The 20,688-nt window shown below is 40.2% G+C and overlaps 1 protein-coding gene across 1 annotated transcript in view; it reads left to right on the forward strand.

The window, feature by feature from the left end:
* The window catches only part of Vps41 (VPS41 subunit of HOPS complex), a 139,699-nt gene that overhangs the window by 70,582 nt on the left and 48,429 nt on the right, over positions 1 to 20,688 (forward strand). Inside the window, exons 7-9 of the mRNA XM_038333530.1 lie at positions 417 to 482; positions 16,505 to 16,624; positions 17,635 to 17,781. Of these exons, the coding sequence (XP_038189458.1) occupies positions 417 to 482; positions 16,505 to 16,624; positions 17,635 to 17,781 (333 nt within the window). The remainder of the gene's footprint in view (positions 1 to 416; positions 483 to 16,504; positions 16,625 to 17,634; positions 17,782 to 20,688) is intronic.

Here is a 20,688-nt window from a genome sequence, read left to right on the forward strand (position 1 = left end):
TCTCAAAGAGAGCCAGGCTGACTGAGCCCTGGAAGCTCACTGTTGCTTTGCTGCCTTGGGAGTGTCCTCCACATGGCCGGTTCTCTGAGTTCTTCTAGGCAGTGTACTTCGTTACCAGTGGTTGAGAAATCCCGCTTTGTGGTCCATCTGCTTTCGTGCCTTTAGCAGATGAGTGTGCTCAGAGCGCCTCACTCAGCCAGAAGCTAGACCCCCTCATTCTTGTGTAACCTTGATTTTCTTCAGAGAAGACATTTTATCACACAGGAGCAAGACTAAGATGTTCTCCCCAGTTGCACAGCCTTTCCTGAATGCCCTGCTCCCTGCCCAGGTCCAGGTTTAGATCATGCTGCTCATAGTGAACGAAGGCTTCTCAAGTGCACCTGTGACTTTTAAACCAGGTACCTTTTCTTTTGTAGATCATCGCTGTGCACCCACAGTTCGTGAGATCCAGTTGTAAGCAGTTTGTGACAGGAGGGAAGAAGGTAATACTGGGTGTCTCTGAAGGATGTGTGCCCTGTGACAAATGATGGTGGAATGAAGCGGTGAGACTTCGGTCTCTAAGAGACGTGCGGCCTCAGTCAACTCACTGCCGTCCTGAAGTGTGCAAATAATGGCCCTTCCACATACCAAAAAAAAAAAAAAAAAAAAAAAAAGGCAGCATTTAAAAGTACAAAAAGTGATTGAGTTAGGGATTGTTCTTCCTGTTTGTGATGCACTTCCTATAGGCTGAGGTGGTGTGAGGAGAGTGACTGCCACTCTTAACTGGTATGTTCATGGCACATTGTGTGGTTTCAGTGCTGCTCAGAGCAGTGAGGAAGCAAAACCATCCTGAACATCTTTCTGTTTTTAGAAATAATGAATCCTGAAATGAGAGAGTCATGGTGATTGTGTGTCATTTGTTTTCTATTTTTATTAGCAAAGCGTTTTTAAAATTGAATTTTCTTATAACAAACATACTAGGAATGAAGATATTACTTTGTATAGAGCCCTTGAAAAAACAGATGTTCTGGATGATTTCAGTAGTGATGTAGCTGTACAGGGCGGCTTTGAGACCCACATTCCAAAGCATCTAGAATGTTCCATGATGTGAATGACTTTCTTCTCCCTGTGCTCTTGTATAGAGTGTGGTGCTAAGAAAACGTATTGCTCATTCCCTCTTATTCTCAAGGCTATGTGGCAGACCTAGGGACTCATTCTGTGGTAGAGAATCAAGATGACACCAGCTCTGATTTCTTCTTAGGAGTTAGACTTTCCCTTCCCACCATCTAGCTCATTCTTGTTGTTTGGTTCTAGTCTCATTCACATCACACAAAGTGTTTGCGCTGTTAGTAGTGGGAATCACAGGCTTAATCTGACATTCCCTGCCTTAGGCAGAATTAAATACCTTTTTTGTTTGTGACAACTTTGAGGAAGAATAATTTTAAAACTCCTTATTTCATTATTAAACAGATTTTCGTTAGGAGAATTTTTTTTGCATAAATTCATTTCACTTTGACTGCAATCCATGCACTGGTTAGAATTCAGTGAAGATAAAGAGTTAATGATGATATGCTGCCATTTTAAAACATTGCTTTAAAAGGATGCTTTTATTAATAGTTTGGAATCTAAGAGTGTAGATGGAAGTTTCTGTCCTACCCAGTCCCACAGCCATTCAGTCCCAAATAAACACACAGAGGCGTGTATTAATTATAAACTGTTTGGCCTGTTGTTTGGCTTATTATTAACTACCTCTTACAACTTAAATAACCCATAATTCTTATCTATGTTTAGCCAGGTGATGTGGAATCTTTTCTCAGTAAGGCATTCTCATCTTGTTTCCTCTACATCTGGGTGACAGCTCCATCTCTGCCTTTCCTTTTCCCGGAATTCTCATAGTATATGATTGCCCCGCCTATACTTCCTGCCTGCCTACTGGCCAATCAGCGTTTTATTAAACGAATATGAGTAACAAATCTTTGCAGTGTACAAGAGCATTATCCCACAGCATAAGAGCTCAGACATTAGGTGCTGGTTGAGGGTCTAAGTCAACATCAAGTTACATCCCAGCACAGGTACTGTTCCTGAAACATTATTGAGCTCTCTTTAATAGGCCATTATAAAGTCTACAAAGTGTTAGGAGCTTTATGAAACATGTTTGTCTTCTTTATCTATGAGTGTGACATGCTTACTATTCATTTGTTTCCTGGTATTCACTAAGTTTATTATGTAAGTCTACACTTTTCAAATAGTAAAATGTTGCATTTGTTTTTATAAACTCCGATGACATCGTTAGTTAAAATGGTACTTTCAGAATTTATTGGCTTGGTGTGGTTGTAGAAATCTCCAGAACATTTCTTTCTTCTGTGCATACAGTATATACATTTTAAAGGTTGCCTATGCTACATTGTTTTCACATTATTTTGTCTTGTTGAAATGGGTTTATGAAGATACAGTTTTATTATTTATTTATTTACTTACTTACTTTAATACAGGCTCTCTTGAAATTAGTTATGTAGACCAGATTGGCCTTGAGCTGTCTGTCTCTGTCACCCAAGTTCTGGGACTATAGGTGTACGCCACCATGTCTACGCTATGAAATAGATCTTTTTTGTTTTGTTATAAAGCTATTTTATGTGTATTGGTGTTTTGCCTGCATGTGTATGTGTGTACCACCATCATATCTAGGCGAAGAAATCTTGCTTTAAAAACATTATTTTATATATATGGGTATTTTGCCTGCTTGTATATCTATGCACCACATGCATTCCTGGTGCCCTCCGAGCCCAGAAGAGGGCATCTGATCCCTGGGAACTAGAGTTACAGGTGGTATGAACTACCGTGTGGATCCAGGGATTCAACTTGGATCAAATAGCCAGTGCTCTTAACCACCGAGCTATCTCTTCAGCACTTTGATTTTTTTTCTAAAGTAGGAAAAGGCTTTTATAGATGATATTAAATAGTGACTATTGTTAGTGATTATTTTCATTTAGAAAATGTTGGCAAACTTTCAGGAGATCCTGAGTTATAGATGTTTATAAACCTTGAAAAATGAGAAAAGCAAAGACTGCATTGGTCTAAAAACAGACCTAACGGGAAACCACCAAGTCCAGTTGGAATGGGACTGATGGAACAGGGGACCAAACCAGACTCTCTGAATGTGGCTGACGGTGGAGGAGGACTGAGAAACCAAGGACAACGGCAATGAACATGACCTCTACAGCATGGACGGGCTCACTGTGAGCCTTGTCAGTTTGGTTGCTCACCTTCCTGGACTTAGGGGGAGCTGGGAGGACCTTGGACTTAACATAGTGAAGGGAACCCTGATGGCTCTTTGTCTTGGAGAGGGGTGGAGTGGGGGTATGGGTGGAAGGGAGGGGAGAAAAGGGGGAGGAGATAGAAATCTTTAATAAAAAAAAAACCAGAATCATCTTATTCTAACTGGAGTTTTAAATGAGAACCAGAAGTAACAGAACCAGCTGAAGAGTCCAACGTTTAACAACTGTTGGTAACCTTACAAGGGTCATATGTCATAGCACCCCAAGTCTGCTGTAAAGGGTGGGAAGCAGATCCATCATATAGAAGAAAAATAAGGGCAATACTATGTAATTGAGAGACTTGAGTCAGAAATACCTTGACATTCAAAAACCTAGAGAAGAACTGCCCAGATGGAGGTATGACGTGGAATAGGTGTTTTTTTTTGTCAGAATACCAATTTAATAGGTGTTTGGTAAGAACACTAATTACACACTTGTCTATTCTGTAGTCCTTTACATTATATGCCAGCTTTGATAGACAGGGTTGAAGTGACCCATAGTCTAGGGATGGAGAAGGCAGGCAGGAAAGTGACGGTCTGATATTAAGATATGTGGGCTATTCATAAGAATAATGAAACATTTATTTAATATTTTGGTTTTTGCAATATTTTTAAAAGATTGATTATTTTATATACATATGGATGCTTTGTCCGCACAGAAGAGAGCATCAGATCACATGAGACTACAGTTACAGATGGTTTTGAGCCATCATGTGGGTGCTGGGAATTGAACTCAGGACCTTTGGAAGAGCAGCTAATGCTTTCTTTAGGCTCTCAAGGTAGTTCTCAGCTTCTTAGAAGCTGAGTGCTGTAGCTGAATTTATAGACTTCACTGTTTGACACTTGCACATACAGAGCTTATTCAAAATTCTGTTTCATTTTCTTTTTGAAAAAAGAAAAAAAGAAAAAGAAGTCTCTTTTAAAGGTGTCATCGCAGGGAGCGCTAATGCAAGGAACCAGTGGATTTTTATACAAGTAGGAAGAAGACTAATAGATAAGCATAACCAGCGAGTTTCTGCTTTAGACATAAAGCTGCCAGGTGCATCCCGTCTGGCTGCTTTTTTCTTTTAATTGTGCGGCTTTCTCTGTCAGCAAGATAAACAGCTTTATACAGCCTTTACCTTTGAACTCCGAAATACACTTCAGTGATAACCGATTCTACTTCTTTGACAAATTATTAGCTCATGGTGCCACTGTTTGCAGTGAGTTCATTTGTAGAAGTGAGATAGTCAGCTGCTTGGCATTGCTGTGGGATAAAGTAAAGGAGCCTGGGTGTGGACACAGGTTGCTTTATATGATGACAAATGTCAGTCAGCAAACCAGGGATGGACCAACCTTTGTGAATGAAATGAGAACAGTTGCTTCCCTGTCCTGGGCTGGAGGCTTTGTGCTATGGTTTCTTTGTTTGTTTGGGGGTGGTGGTTTGACTGCATTATATCTTGCTTGTAGGCTTCCAATGATGATCTGCAAATAAAAATGTGCATTTGAATATTCTAAATGATGATTCAGTAAAATAGCTTTCTTAATAGTTATAACATTTTCAAGATTATTTTTCCAGTTTTATTGAGGTGTATTTAACACATACAGTACAATATGAGGATTCGTTCAAACATACCTAGTCCTCTCATGTAGTTATATTTTCTTATATGTGATGAAAAGACTTAAGATCTAGTTTCTCAGTACATTTCAGTCTTCTATTAAATACAGTCACTGCCTTGTACATTGGATCCTAAGAACTTACACAGCTTGAGACAGAAAATCTCTGCCCTATGCCTGACACCTCCATTTCAACTATCCCAGCTGTAAATGTTTTTAGCAGTGAGATCGCCGAGGAGCCTTTTCGTCCTGCTGTGATCACTAAACTCAGCATGTAGAGGTATTTCCTTACCTGCTTACTTATCTTTTGGTCAGATTGGACCTGAATTTTTTTTTTAGGGTTACAAGGATTTAGACACTAGCTGTGTACAGTCTATACACTGTCCAAGGATGTGGCTGTCCAGGATAGTTGTGAACATTGTCATGGGATAGACATAGGCAGCCTGTACCATCTCACATAAATCTTCATTACACTCTTCTGTGTAATGAAGCATCTGTGAAGAGTTAAGAATACTTGCTTGAAGACTTCCTAGCCAAGTTAGTATTAAGCCACAGGATATTACCAAGTTTATGAGCTAATGATTTATGTTGAACTGCTTAAAAAAAAAATCACCATTTTTTCTACATGCTGTGTTTCAAGTTGCATTTCTGTTCCTAGTATTTTATGATGTCAGAAGATCAACACTGCAGAAACACCAACAAGCAGAAAGTAGCACACAAATATAACCTTTATAAACTGTTTTTTCTCAGTCATATAAACCAATTTGTAAATTAACTCTATGGCAATTTACATTGGTAGAGTTTTCTGTATGTTTTATACTGGTTAATGTATAAGTATAGAAATCCATTTCTTAAACTAGCAATCATTTAAGTCATAACATTTACATTTTATTTTTCATCTATGCCAAATGTTAGTTGATTTCCTGGTGTCTCTGTGTAGAATTCCCAGTCTTCGGCTCTATAGTAGATGTGGAATGTGGAAAGGGTCCATATCAGCTTCATTTTCTTTCATGATCCCCTTGACACAAAGCTATCAAATGCCCCTTAAGACCTTTCTGCAAGTTCAACTAAAATTTCCATATATAATAGTTCTTTTTTGTTGTATAGGCATGTGTATATGTGAATGTTTACATGTATGTGTGTATGATGTAATTGTGTCTGACCATGCAAGTGGAGACCAGTGAACAAACTCAGCTGTAGTTTACTCTTTCTTTCTTTCTTTCTTTCTTTCTTTCTTTCTTTCTTTCTTTCTTTCTTTCTTTCTTTCTTTCGTTCTAAAAAAAGAGGGTCTTTCAATATGTGAACTTCACTGTGTAGACTAAGATGACTAGTCATTGAGTCTCGAACATTCTGCCTTCCTTTGATTCCCCAATACTGGAATTAAAAGCATATGCTTGTCTTCTTTTGCATGGGTTCTGGGAATCGAACTCATACCTTTGTACTTACAAGACAAGCACTTTGCGGACTGTGCTCCAGTTCTCTCTATGTATGGCTTATGTGTATTGATCATAGCACTTCCCTGAGTGCTTCTCTTCCTGGAGCAGTCAAGCCACTGTCACTTCTCGTTTGCTGCATTTCTCATTGCTGTTTGAGTAGTAGATTTGTCAGTTAGTGGGAAATGCTCATCATCTTTTCTTGTGGGGCTTAATACAGATCAACTGTTACTAATATTCCCTCCTTCCTTTCCTTTCTGTGTAGGGCTGAGTAAAACAAGGGGTTACAGGTTCAACTGTTGTTAGTATCACTCATACAAACTGAAGTGCTCATTTCAAGGAGCTCCAATCTGCTTGTTGAGCACATCTTTTTGGAGGGGTCCAGATAGTGTTAACTGTGTGCACATTGTATTGTGACAGTGGGTGGTGGTTTTCAAAAGAAGGCGAGTGGGTAAGTAGTGGTGGAATGACATTAGTAAGATCACTCATTAATCGGAATGATGGTCTGGTGAGAAGTTAATGTTGTGAATCATTGGAGGAAAGAATGCGTACAGGTACTTTTCTTTATATGTATGTATTTAAGAATGTTAAGTTTTACTGTGGAGAAATCTCATAGTGGTATTTTCTTATTTTTTAAACTTTCAACCAATATTCCTCTTTGTTATTTTTATCAGTGAAGATTGAAACACACTAAATAACCTAGATGGGCTGTGTGCCCTGTATCAGCAGTAGATCATCAGAACTGCCATGGCGTATTAAGAGGATGTCAGAAAGATGATCTTTTAAGATGGAGGCAATTTCAGGATGTGATTTGGAGGAGGCTTAAGAAGGCAAGTGTTTGTTCTAGAGTGGATGCTGTAAAGAGGCCAGAGTAATTGTCTTCTTGAGTATTTAAATAAGCCGTATTTAGGAAGACAGAGGCTAAGTCAAGGCAGAAGCATAAAGAACTTCAGAGTCTCTCACTTTAGACAGTATTCATCCTGTGTATTTTTGTGCAATTATGATGGAGGAGTGTCTATGTGTTACTTTCATTGGTTAATTAATAAACTGCTTGGCCCAATAGGTCAGAACATAGGTGAGTGGAGTAGACAGAACAGGATACTGGGAGAGAGAAGGCAGACGCTTCAGGCAGTCGCCATAGGCAGTCGCCATGCCTCTCCTCTCTGAATCGAATGCAGGTTAAGATCTCTCCTGGTAAGCGACCACCTCGTGGTGCTACACAGATTACTAAATATGTGTTAGTCAAGATGTGAGAGCCAATAAGAGGCTGAAACTAATGAGCCAAGCAGTGTTTAAAAGAATACAGTTTCCGTGTAATTATTTTGGGTAAAGCTAGCCGGGTGGCGGGACACAGCCCCGCCACTCCATCTACAGATTGGCGCCCAACATGATGTGAGACAGGGTTTTACATAGCCCAGAGTTCTGGCTTCAAACTGCTAATGTAGCTAAGGATAACCATGAACTTCTGATCCATCTCCCTCCATATCCTGATTGGTAGGGATACAGGAGTGTACATAATCACATCTGATTTATATTGTCCTGGAATAAGAGCCCAGGACCTCATGCTTGTTAGCAGCTGAGCTCCAGATCTCGCCCACCAATGTGTATTAGTTGTACAAATTAATAGACTTCACTGTGAAACTATTATTCACTATTATTATTATTCACTATTATTTCCATAATACATATGTTGTGTTTTGATTTTATCTACACTTTTTATAACCCACTCTTTTCTTTCTTCCTATTTGTCATTGTCTCTCTCTTCCCTTGTTTCCTTTCCCTAATGGTTTCTCTTCTATTTATAGGTTGTCTTTTAAAAATCTTTCTGGCTTTTCTCACGCAGCATAATCTCCATTTTCATTCATTTCTTACAAGTGATATATCATTCTTTGTGATTGTCTAGTATTCTATTATGCATATGCCTTATTTTTTATGCTTCCCTCTGCTGGTGGACCTAGGTTTATTTCATGATTTAATTATTAAGAATAATATTATAAAACATGGATGGACAAATATCTCTGTGGTATGACTAGAGTTCTTGGGATTATATGTTTAGGAGTGACATAACAGAATCATAAGAGAGTTCTGCTTTTAGTTTTTTGAGCAGCTTCCCCACCAACTTCCACAGTGACTGATTTCCATTCTCATGACACGAGGTGATAGGGCCCTTCACCCACATTTTCATCAGCATTTGTAGTGTTTCTCGTAAAAGCCATTCTGACTATGGTGAATCTCAAGCACATGAAATCTGAGTTCCCTGCTGCCATAAAGATCATGTTTTTCATATATTTATTGGTCATTTGTTCTTCTCTCAAGAAGTATTTGTTCAGACCAGTTACTCATTTATTGAATAGCTTGTTCTTTTGGTGATTAAATTTTGTTAATTTGTTATATATTCTAGATACTAATACTCTGGATATAAAAATTAGCCATCAAACATATTTTCCTATCTCTATGCCAGTTTTGTACTTGGCCATTTTCTTTTTTTGCTGAATTTATGAATCTTTGGGCATGATCTTTTGTCTGTGGTTGAACTATTTTCCTGCTTTTGATTAGAATTATTAAATCAATGATTATGACTACTTTTTATGTATTTGAACACATTGCCAAATAAATGTACATTTCAAACAATGTATACTTATTTATACCAGCTATGTATAAATAGCTTACTTCATTGTGTTCTCTGCCAAATGTTATTTTGCAATGTCTTTTAACTATTAGAAATTTTGAACATTCATATTATTCACATCCATATTTACCTTTGTAATATGTCTGGTGACACTCTTTGCTTAGGGCAGCTTTTAATATTATAATGGAAACCAGGCCATTGAAGACTGTCCACTTGATATTTATTGTCAGTTTGAACACAAATTATTGCTGCCTACTGAGTAGCCTTAAGCCTTTTTACCAATATTGTTTAGATCTGGGATAATTATTTCTCTTCCCAGGGAGATACTATATAGAAGTCCAAATAAAAATAAAACTTACAAGTAGAAATTGAAGTATATAAGAAGCAGTTTCAAATGTTGATTGCAAATTACAAATGATTGCATGTGTATATCACATCCTATAGATGTGAGTCTGTTCAAAACCCATTGGTTCTGCCCCTTTTATAGACCTATCCATGACTGACTGTGTGCCCATTAGTATCAGCTTTTCATAGAGATGATAGGGAAGGTGATGGATAATAGCAAATTGAGTTGAACTCATTTAACTTGGCTTCTTCTGTAGATGGCAGTCATGATCTTAAGGTTTTTCTCACCTTTGTTTTACATGGAACTATGAAGGATTTATTCAGATATGCAAATCCATTAATTCAGATAAATATATTATGCAAATTTATCAGTTTTATATTTCTTTTTCATACCATTCTTGCCAGGATTCCCCTCCAGTGGTCCATTTACAGTTGAGATACTATGCACATAAAATTAGAGATTTTTGTTCCTGACACTGTACATGATTTCAGATGTCGGCACTTTGAGATTTTCTCTTTCCTGCTGCTGAAGGTCTGACCTCAAGTCCAGGCCTTGAGATACATCCTTAGGTGGCCACAACCTGAAATATGATCCCATATCTGTTAAGTCTGCTGTTATGGATCTGTGTGGAAGATTTTCTTATAGTAGCAGAATTATTATTATTAATAAATGTTTCAATCATTTCTCAGACATTTATAGTCATGAACTTGCATCTGTAGGTGTTACAGTGACAGGGTTAAATGGTCTATCTTTCAGAATGGGTAAGTTCATATTTTAGCTTGTAGTGGTAGATAGGTTGATCCACAGATTTATATCTGTCATCTGTTTTACAATACAAAAGAAGCTGCTCCTCTTCAGACCCCTGGTATTTAGTATCTTCTTTTCATGTTAATTTCCTACTTTGAAGCTATTGATTGCTAAGTGAACTTTACCTTACAGTGATTCAGTTTTGTTTTGTTTTCAACTATCAATATGTCCATACAGTTTTCACAAAATTAGCTAGCTTCCAGTGCTTAGCATCATGTTTCCTATACTTCCTATAAAGCAGATAGATGATCAAGCATGCTGTTGGGGCTACTTGTATGCACGGTGCTTTCTGTAGCACATGAAATCACCTTTAGAAAAAGAAGTCTGAAGGATTATAACATTCAGAAATGAACAGTGAGTTTAAAGCAAGAATATTCTTGAGAATGTCCCTTTATCTTGCTATGTTGTATGATATTTCTTGGTGGAGATTAAAAGAAACCAAACCAAACACCAAACAAACAAAAAACTATGTTTTAAACCTTGGTCCTGTGATGTGGGAGAGTCTTCTGTTTGTGTTGATTTCATTCGTTAATAAAGAAACTACCTTGGCCCATTTAATAGGCCATCCCTTAGGTGGGTGGAGTAGATAGAACAGGAAGAAGGAAGTGAGGTAGATGGCTCAGACAATCGTCATGCCTCTCCTCTCTGGGCAATCGCCATGCTTCTCCTTTCTGGGACAGTCGCCATGAAGCCAGCCAACCAGGTCAGACATGCTGAATCTTTCCCGGTAAGACACCACTTTGTGGTGCTACACAGATTATTAGATATGGGTTAAAGCAAGAGATGTGAGAGTTTGCCAGTAAGAGACTAGAACTAATGGGCTAGGCAGTGTTTAAATGAATACAGTTGTGTGTTGTTATTTCGGGGCATAAGCTAGCCAGGCAGCCGAGAGATGGGCGGCGGGAAGCGGCCTGCAGCTCCCACTACAGTCCTGAGCCAAAGCAAGAAGCAAGATGAAGGTTCCCACTTACACTGCTGGCTACTTGGCTACTCATGGCTGTGTCAGAATTATAGCTCCTCCCTGCTGTACACAACCAGTACCTTCTCCACAGTGGCTAATCTTTCGAGTTGTCTTTTCCACTAGAAAGACTTATTTCAGTTTTAGTTATGGGAGGGTATGTGTGGTCTGTGTGTGCCTTGTATGTGTGGGTGCCATGGAGGCCAGTTAGCCCTGATGTAGATGCTGAGAACCAAGCTCTGATCCTCTGAGAAAGCAGCAAGCACTCTTAGCCACTGAGCCCTCTCTCCAGTCCTGTGTTTTCTGCTTTTAGAACTTTATTCTTGATCTTTCTCAAGTCTTTAAGTCCCATAATAAGACTTCCTAGCATTATACCTTTGTCTTGTTTTACTGAGATTTCCTTGTTAGGTTCTGATTTGCTGAGATTCATGTTTTTAAAAGATTCCCACATTATTATTATTTACTGTTTTTTCAAGACAGGGTTTCTCTGTATAGCCTTGGCCAACCTGAAACTCTCTATAGATCAGGCTGGCCTCAAACTCAGAGATTCACCTGCTTCTGCCTCCCAAGTGCGGAGGTTAAAGGTGTATACCCTGCTGTTCCCACGATGTTATTACCTTTTGTTGTCTAGTGTCTCATCTGGCTTAGTATAGGTTATCTTTTATGGAATCTGTTTTTCTTGAAACCCTTGGTCCTTCCTATAGGACCATACCTGGTGTCTTCATATCTGCTTCCCATGGCATGGTCCTTACTGCCGAAGACTTGCCTATTTTTTTGTCTGGTTCAAAGCAAGCATCACTGCAGTTGTTGAGGAAGGCTAACAAGTTATGCTGTCCACAAACTTGGAAGATTCTCAGCTGACCATGGTTGAAACATAGCCTACCAATGTCAGGGGAGAGTGGGTGATTGGCAATAATAGCACTGGGACCAGAACCAGAGGCTTTTATTGCAGCCTGTTAGGGATCTGACACAGGCGTGGGAGATTCTGGGGTGTGCATGCTACACCACTCTGTAATGTAGAAAAGTGTTAGATACATTTATCAGCACAAAACACAGAAGAATAAAGTATATTGCTGGTATGTGAAGGCTCCTATTGAAATATAAGTACTGAGAGTGCTGACTGCCAGAATGTGGATTTATGGGAAATAAAGCCCTAAAATACTTTCTCCAACAGCAACAAAAATATAGACCTCTTGGAAACAGCTTTTCCTCTCTGTGTACTTAGCTCCCATTGAGCTTAAATTGCTCTCAGTATTGGGATAATGACAATTCGATAATACAGGATGTGGAAGACAAACCAAATAAATTAACCAGCTGCTTTTAAGGCTAGTTCGCTCAATGACTTAGCCCGAAAATGCTTTGTAGAGCATTCATGCTCAGTGGGTCTCTAGGCAGTTTTACGACTAGAAGAAAGAAATGGATTTTATTAAATGTCAGTGAAATAGGGGCAGATAGCTTTGTGGTACTTAAATTAGTGCGGAATGTGTGTAAGAAAAGTAGTTTATCTTTCTCTAAATCATCAGTGCAGAACTTTCCTTGGCATTCCTGCTAGAAAATGTTTTCCTACTCAGAATTCCCCTAGATTAGGATAAGACAGTAAATGGAAGTGCACCATTTGGTGCTGATCTCCTGAGTGAAGCCCTGTGTCCCTTGGAGTAAATCCCACTGAAGGACAGTGATAAAAATTTCATCCATACTGGCAGACACATGAAGTTGAGGCTTAGAAGCGAGAACTTGTAAGTGAGGAATACAGCCAGGTGAAGAGGGATGAGAGGCACTGCCAAAGATCCAGGGACTTAATGCTAGGAGAGGAGCTGCTTAGGTGCTTAGAGCTTAAAAGGCGAATGCCATCCAAGTCTAGAGAGCCTTCTGCGGGGCCCAGAGCATCACTGTTGAGGCCAAACATAGGACCCATCTGTGCCCCTCAATGTAAAGATCAGCAGCTACTTAAATGGAGCATGGAAAAACTGACCTTAAAAGTAGTTTTGAAATTTTTGATAAACTTTGTATAAGTTAGCTCCTCTGTTCTTGAGGAATGGGTGGTAGCCTGTCATGGCAGGAGCTGGGCATGAGCTCAGTAGAAGTCCCTTCCCTTCTGATGGGGAAGAGTATTAATTGTGTGAATTAGCTTGGAGGTCTTTCCACTTTAGAGATGACAGTTTCCATGCATTCAGTGCAGTTTGTGAAGTACTCTAGGCGCTCCAGATGGGTTATATAGCTGAAGAGAGGCTCTGGGCTGTTCCGTAGCTCCACCAGTCACAAGCCCATTGTGAATTGACAGTGAGGGGACGATTAAAGGAAAAAAGAATAGCACTCAGGAAGCCTGCTTGCTGTCCACTGTCCATCATGCCCACGTGTCCAGCAAAGTGAAAAGCATGGCCTTTCCCCAGCAGGGAGAGGCAGGGGAGCTGATACCCAGACAGAGGGAAGAGGGTGCCTTCACTGGATAGCGGTGCTGTGATTGGACCAGCATGGCTACAAAGCACATAACAGGTCCAAGCAATTAGAGAGACATGACTTACAGAAGATGCTTGCTTATGATCCCATGAGCCCTGGATGGTAGTTATCTAGGTTTCTAGTACCAGGCCTGGTTCCCATTCTGTTCATCCGGCCTTAACTCCAATTAGATAGCAGTTGGTTACTGCCAAGATATGAATGCCACTGTTACCCTTAGGGATATTTTGCCATTGTTTGTTGTGGTTCAGAGGCATTCCCACTGGATTTCTTCAGATGTAAGTATATGGCATGGAATTACTGCAGAAACCAGGAAACCATAACGAGATTGGGGGTCATGGGGCTGTGAGTTGGGGTGAAAAGAGCAGAATGATTCCTTTTCTTTTATCTAGTCAGTTTTAGGGCATTTCTGTACTTTTAAAATGTTTTAATATACAGCAAGAAAAATCTACCCTTTCATCTAATTGCTCAATTTTTAAAATTTTAGCAGCTATTGTCTCACTTTTTTTCTTTCAATGAATTTCTAGTACTTTGGGAATACCTAGAATTAATTAATTAATTAATTAATCCTCCACGAGAGTCACATGGTAAACTGATGCAACTGGACTAAAGCTCTTTTTCCGGACTTCAGTGCAGTGTCTTTGTTTGACTTCTGTGTGGCCTAACGTCCGTATCTGTGCTCTTACCCTTTTCCCATTTGATTGGTTCATTGACGGTTAGTTGGCTTTGTGACATGGCTGTCCTCTTGCTTAGAACTCTAGGTGCAATATGATTTTTCCTCTTACAAAGTTGGGAAATATTTTTAATCTTTCATTGTCCTTTATTAACTTATTTTTTCATCCCGGAAGAATGGTGCTATGAAGGATTAAATCTAGCTTTCAAAGTTCTTGTCTTCTCTGTGGGATATCTTTAGCCTGTGGCATCACCAGTGAGAGATTTATCCCATTCCCCGGCTAATATCAATTCTTTTCGGATACTGAGCCTTCTGTAGGTGCCCAGCAATTCCAGTGTCCCACGTTCCTTCCCAATTGTGCTTTTCATGGTGACAGCCTGGCCTGTGCACCTGAGCCATTGTGTGTTTTCCCGGGAGGAGCCTCACAGCCGCCCTGTGACACTGAGCACGCAAGGCTGGTACTCTGGTACCCAACTGAGCGGCTTTTGGCAGGCTGTTTGAGGGAGAATATTAAATCACAGCCTTTACTGGGTTTTCTAACTTTTTATAGAGTTTGTAGAAATTTTCATTTAAACTTTGGGGTGGGTTTACTTTTTAAACACAGTGCATATTGTTTGTCTTTCCTCTCAGTACCCAGTTGGTCCTGAAGTGGGAATGATGGCGGGAATAATATGCTGCCACTCTACCAGCTTCTTTCCTTTCCACTCAGGCAGCCATTCATCTCAGCAGCCAGTGATCAGCACTCATTGTGCCCCGCCCATTTCTCACAGTCCCCTCCAGACCAAGGCCAGGGCCAGAGGAGAGAGTCTGTGATCTTACCAGTTTCTCCTGGTAAGAATAATTATTAACTGCTTATTGGTAGTTGACTAGTTAGTAATCCTTTCCTGTTGCTAAAAATACACTCTTAAATTTTTTTCCTTCTTTTTTCAATTTCAAACCTTGTAGCAAATGCATCATTCTATTCACTTGACTGGGCAGCATTCTGGCTAGGTCCTGTTCCTGTGTGACACAAAGGGGAAGATTCTGAATTCAGTACAGGGACACCCTGTGGATTTCTAGCGAGGTAGCTAAGATGGGTGACTTAGAGGATCAGTGAAACTGGAGGAAGACAGATGGTGAGGTCAGCTTACTTTTGTACAGTTAAGTTCAAGCATTTATAGCACATTAACATGAGTATATTCGGCTTACTTGTGAGAATGCACATTTTTCTATATCAAGTCTAATTGTGGAAATGTAAAGAATGAAATAGATATGTAGGAAATATAAGTAAAATGTAAATTTAGTCTTCGTGCATATTCTTTCCTCCCCGATGCTTCGGACATGGTTGGAGATACACAGAACACAGAAGTGCACTGACATAGGAGCTTTGAATATTTTCTTGCCTGCCAAGGTGGCACCTGCCAGTAATCCTAGATTTGGAGGGCAGAGAGATTGTAGGCCCACAGTTCTACAAAATGCTAGGCCAACAGTAGCTCTGTCATGGCATGTGTTCTCAGCACCAGCACACAGGGTAGGACACATACTCCTGGGTGATGTGTTTAGAGTGACACATTGTATAAATGTCACAGCTTAAAGAATTGAAGTTGGGTATATCAAGAAAAATATTTTATAATGCATGAATTATCAGAACTATATCTTCTCCAGGATTAAGGAGTTTTTACCAGTTATATTTTATATTAATATTTCCAGTAGGATTTCACAATAGATTCTTCTTTTTACACAGTGTCTAGCTACTGTGGAATTCTTAAAAACCCTAAATCCTAAAGCAAATGGTCCATACTTTATAATTTAATTTACTGTTCAAAAGATATCGTCAAATTATTTGCCTTGGATTAAATGAAAGAAAAGCGGACCGTTTCAAACTAAAACAGCTTAATCTGTGATGACTGTCTTGTCAGTGAGGAACTCAGATTTTGATTTCCTGGTTTACAAAATGAATTAGTTCCTGGTTCCTTATTTGGAAAGCTTCCCTGAAGCTGCTAGTCAGGAAGGCATTGTTTGCCCAGAGTCCTGGTGTTGTGGTGCCATCTTGTGGCTGAGATTTGTTATACCCTCAGTGCTCGAATCTGATTTAAATAGTGATACAGGCAGTTCAAGATATGTAGGGAATTCTTTCCAAAAGTAGGTTACCTAATAAAAAATGAACACAAGCAAGCACGCACGCACACACACACACACACACACACACACACACACACACACACATTATTTAGAATGGCTTATTTGTCGTTTGGTAACACTGACAGGAAGAAACGGTGAGTAAAAGACCTGTGTGACACTGGGTGTCTGAAAACCCGTGTTTTGCTGTGTCCTCAGTTGCTGCTGTTTGAACGGACGTGGATGAACAGATGGAAGTCCTCTGTCCTGCACGAAGGGGAAGGGAATATAAGGAGCGTGAAGTGGAGAGGCCATCTGATTGCTTGGGCCAATAACATGGTAAAGGCACATGTCTGTCTCCAACACTTGTGCAGTGGCAGAAGGCTGGCGAGATCGAAAGGTCTGCGACAGAGAAGATGATTCTCATAGACACAAGAGACACTGATACCACCCCTCAGAGCCAGGGGAAGGCAGATCACGCTGGGGTTTCTTAGTATATTAATTCCCAGTGCACTATAGACTATGTTTTAGAGTAAGAATCCTGAAGTATGGAGTAACCAAGAGAATTAAAAACCATTTTAATAATTGAAGCGCTGCTTCAGGAATGAGCTCTGGAACTGCCATTTACCCGTTTTCCATGGGCCACTGATAGAAGCAAATATAGACTGTTTTTATTTGTTCTTTGCTTCCAGTATAATCATAGGCCAAAACATAGGCCTGCCTTATAAAAAGCATATTGTACTTTCAGTATTGCACTGATTTAAAGTTTATTTAATATAAAGTGGGGGCTGGAGAAAGTTTAAAGAGTAGTCTTTTTTCCTATCTGTCATATTTTCTGAATTTCATTACATAGTTGAAAAAAAATCAGCCCATTCAGTTAGGAATGGTAGAAACCTTCTTAGTCAACCATACTATTGGGCTTTTTCTTACTTCTCTGGGCTCCCAACGAAAGTAAACGACCATGGTCTCAAGGCTCATTTTCAACAGGCAGTAAGTATTCTTGATGTTTCCATTTGAGCAGTTTAAAATGTCCGATGTATTTTTCTTTGAATGGATGGGTTTTCAGAACCAACACCTTTCTGAAGAACCAAACTCATTCCTGTGCAGTGCATGTTTGTGTTGGGTTTACAGCACCCATGCTATCCACTAATAATGCAGCCTCTGTCCAGGAAGAAGTGTGGAGATCGCCTTCAGTTTTGGTTCTCATGCGGTTTCTATGAAACATGACCGTGCCCCTGTGTGGCTCCTTGGCATGCCCAGTAAACACCATCATTGTTTTGATATAGCACACCTAATGTTAATGTTCCTTCCCCAGAATGCAGGAATCTTAACATGGTTTTGTTTTTTAGGGTGTGAAGATTTTTGACATTACCTCCAAGCAAAGAATCACCAATGTTCCCCGAGATGATATAAGTCTTCGCCCAGATATGTATCCCTGCAGCCTCTGTTGGAAGGACACCGTGACACTCATTATTGGCTGGGGAACTTCCATCAAGGTGGTTTACCTGGCCTTTATATTAAACCCAAATCATTACAGCTTTGTTGAAAGTTGTCTGAAAAGATTTGTATTCACAGATATGTTTCTGGGAGACCTAATATTTTTTCCTGAATGCTGTGGTAATAGAACAGTCTATTCACGAGTACAGATGTTAAGATGTGCTCTTTCTTTTCTGTGATGTGCAAAGTAATTGCTCTTTTCTGTTCTCAGGATGACGCTGTTTTGTTGACTTTTGTTTTAATTTCCCACAATCCCACTTCAGTCCCTTAGCTGTTTATGGAACACGTGGTTGGCTTTGGTGGTTTTGTTAGGCACTCATCTCCATGTTATCTTTCCTTTGTCTTTAGCTGTGATCATTGGTTTCATTTCGGTTATTGATGGTAATGGCATAAGATTAAATCACCCTGCATGTTTCCTAATTTAATGACATAGAGACCCTGGCTCATTATCTATAATTTGATTTAAGAGCATTTTTCTTACATTTGATTATCTCACTCGTATGTGCCCTGATAAAGTAAAGCTGCCTCCAGACCCCAACTGCCTTTATTTCATGCTTACCAGTGCTTCTGCTAGAGTAAGTACTTGAATCTCAAAAGCTATTCCTTTCCCTTAAAGATGCAATACATAATTTAAAAAAGAAACTAAGATTTAGTTGAGGAGAAAACATGAAAAAAGTATCTCAGAAATAATTTAATATTTAGAGTCAGACAGACTTGAGATTGATTCCATTTTTTCCACTTTCCTCTTAGATGTATGCAGGAGGGTTTAGAAGTTGGCACATTGTAGTAGCGTATACATGTTACCTGTTAAAGCGTAAATCCTGTAAGGGCAATGAGAGACTTGAGTAGAGAGGAAGAGTGTGACAGCGGCTGGTGTGGTGCCCTGCTGCCCAATCCAGCACCGTTGACTCCATGCCAAGCCCTTCCTGTCCTCACAGTGCTGGAATGCAGGTTCCCTTCTCTGTAGATTGGACTTGAAGGGCATATAAATGAAAAATACGTGACTCAGTTTACGATGGAGTGATTGCCCTGAGCTGTCCATCTAGGATAGAACAAGCTGACCAGGCTTAGGTTCTCTCTCAGGGCCTTCAAAGAAGTGCTGCCCTGCCCCACACTTCATGTCTCCTGTTTAGTGAAAGTGGTTAGTCTTGAAGCTGTAGACCTGTAAGTGATTGCATTTCTGTGCAAAACTTACATATTTGTGGTTATGTGTTAGATCAGTAATAGATAATGAGTACACATTTCTCTATGCTTAAATAACGTCCTACAAATTTTATGTCAAGTATGTTACTTTATTAGGGATTTTCTTCTTCAGACTAGATCATACTTTGAGTATTTCTCAATTCAAAATCTTGGTGAGCAATCTTGATTGAGAGGAACAACTAGAAGCAGCGCAATAAAGCATATAGTTAGAGATATGCTCTGTTCATTTTGTGTGACCACCAAACACTTGCCAAGCACCTGCAGGCAGCTGCTGCTGCAGATACAACAAAAGGCAAGTTAGTTCTTTCTTTTACAGACAATTTCTGTTCTGGTAAAGGAAGACAGACAGAAACCAAAGAGCAAGTAAGCACCTTTTGATGGTAAATAGCAAGGAGGACGTTTAAACAGGATAAAGGTGAAGGGGGCTCCCTGATAGCTACTCTGTTATTAGTGAGAGCTCTGAGAGGGGGAAGTTGTGCAGGTCTGAGGAGGTGCTGAGATGGAGCAGCTGGAAACCATTGTCAAGAGTGGAGCAGGTGGAGAAGAGGGTGGATGAAGACCGTGGGAGAACGGGTTGTGTGGGGGTGGGGTGATAGAGTGGGTGGTATCCTGCTTATGGGTCCTGGGAAATCTCTGACCTCTCATTGAGTCAGGTGGGAGGCCAGCAGAGGATGCTACAGTAGAGTTAGTTAAATGACCTAACTTGCATTGTATGAGGATCATTATGGTTGTGCAGAGCTATATAGCAAAGACAAAGTGGAGAGGAGAGAGCAGACAGGAGCCACTGCTGTTAGATAGTAGTGTAATGTTTTCTTGTACCTGTGTTGTGGAGCAGGTGAGAGAGACTGGACTGTGGCATATTCTGAAAGTGAACACTTCAGTATTTAGTGATGATTGAACAAGGGATGTAAGAAGAGAAGTCAGTGTTACCTAAGGAACTAGAAGGTGAAACTTTCCTGCTCATGGAGTTTGCATCCAGAAAAAACGATTCCTATGTGGAGATGTGGAAGGGATAGTTAAAAGAAGCATCTTGGCATCCATGGGTAAAAGGTTGCCTAAAAGGAAATGGCCTTTAAATCTTTGATGTGCTGCAGTGCCAGCTACAAGCTTACTGGAGAATCTCTGCCTGTGTACTCTCCAGTCCTGCTGCTTCAGACCACAGAGCTGAGGAGCAGTGGAGTAGAGTGGTCCAGCAGCCAGGGCATGGTGCCCGAGTCGTGCACTGATCATGGATATGATATGCATTAGCCCTTTAACTCAAATCCTGTGGTTTTGAGTAACTTTCAGTCTCAGGTTTTTCATCTTAGGTTAAACATGGTGGCATTGCCTTTCATGGGTATCTGTGTGTCAGAAAGTTCGGTCAGCCCACAGGTTTGGTGAACATCCCTCAAGGTTCTGTCTTCACTTCTTTTAATTTCCATCAAGCCTCCCTGGCTCTCGTCTCTGCCCTCCACAGTGCAGCTAGAAGAGTGTGTAGGGAATGCAGTTGGAGGTCCGTTTCTTCCGTAAAGCTGTTGAGATGTGCTCGTTATCATGCGGGGACTGATCTTCACCATGCCTCCCAAGGCTGTGCGTGGTCCAACCACTTTGTTCTTTTTTGGACTCATTTCTGCCCCTCATCCTGTTTTCAGTTTCTGTCTGACCTTCTAGTTGAAGGCCTTGACTGGTCACTTTGTCCCATGTACCTGTTCTGCCTTCCTGGT

This window comes from Arvicola amphibius, chromosome 6 (genome assembly GCF_903992535.2).
Source record: "Arvicola amphibius chromosome 6, mArvAmp1.2, whole genome shotgun sequence".
Classification (NCBI taxonomy): domain Eukaryota; kingdom Metazoa; phylum Chordata; class Mammalia; order Rodentia; family Cricetidae; genus Arvicola; species Arvicola amphibius.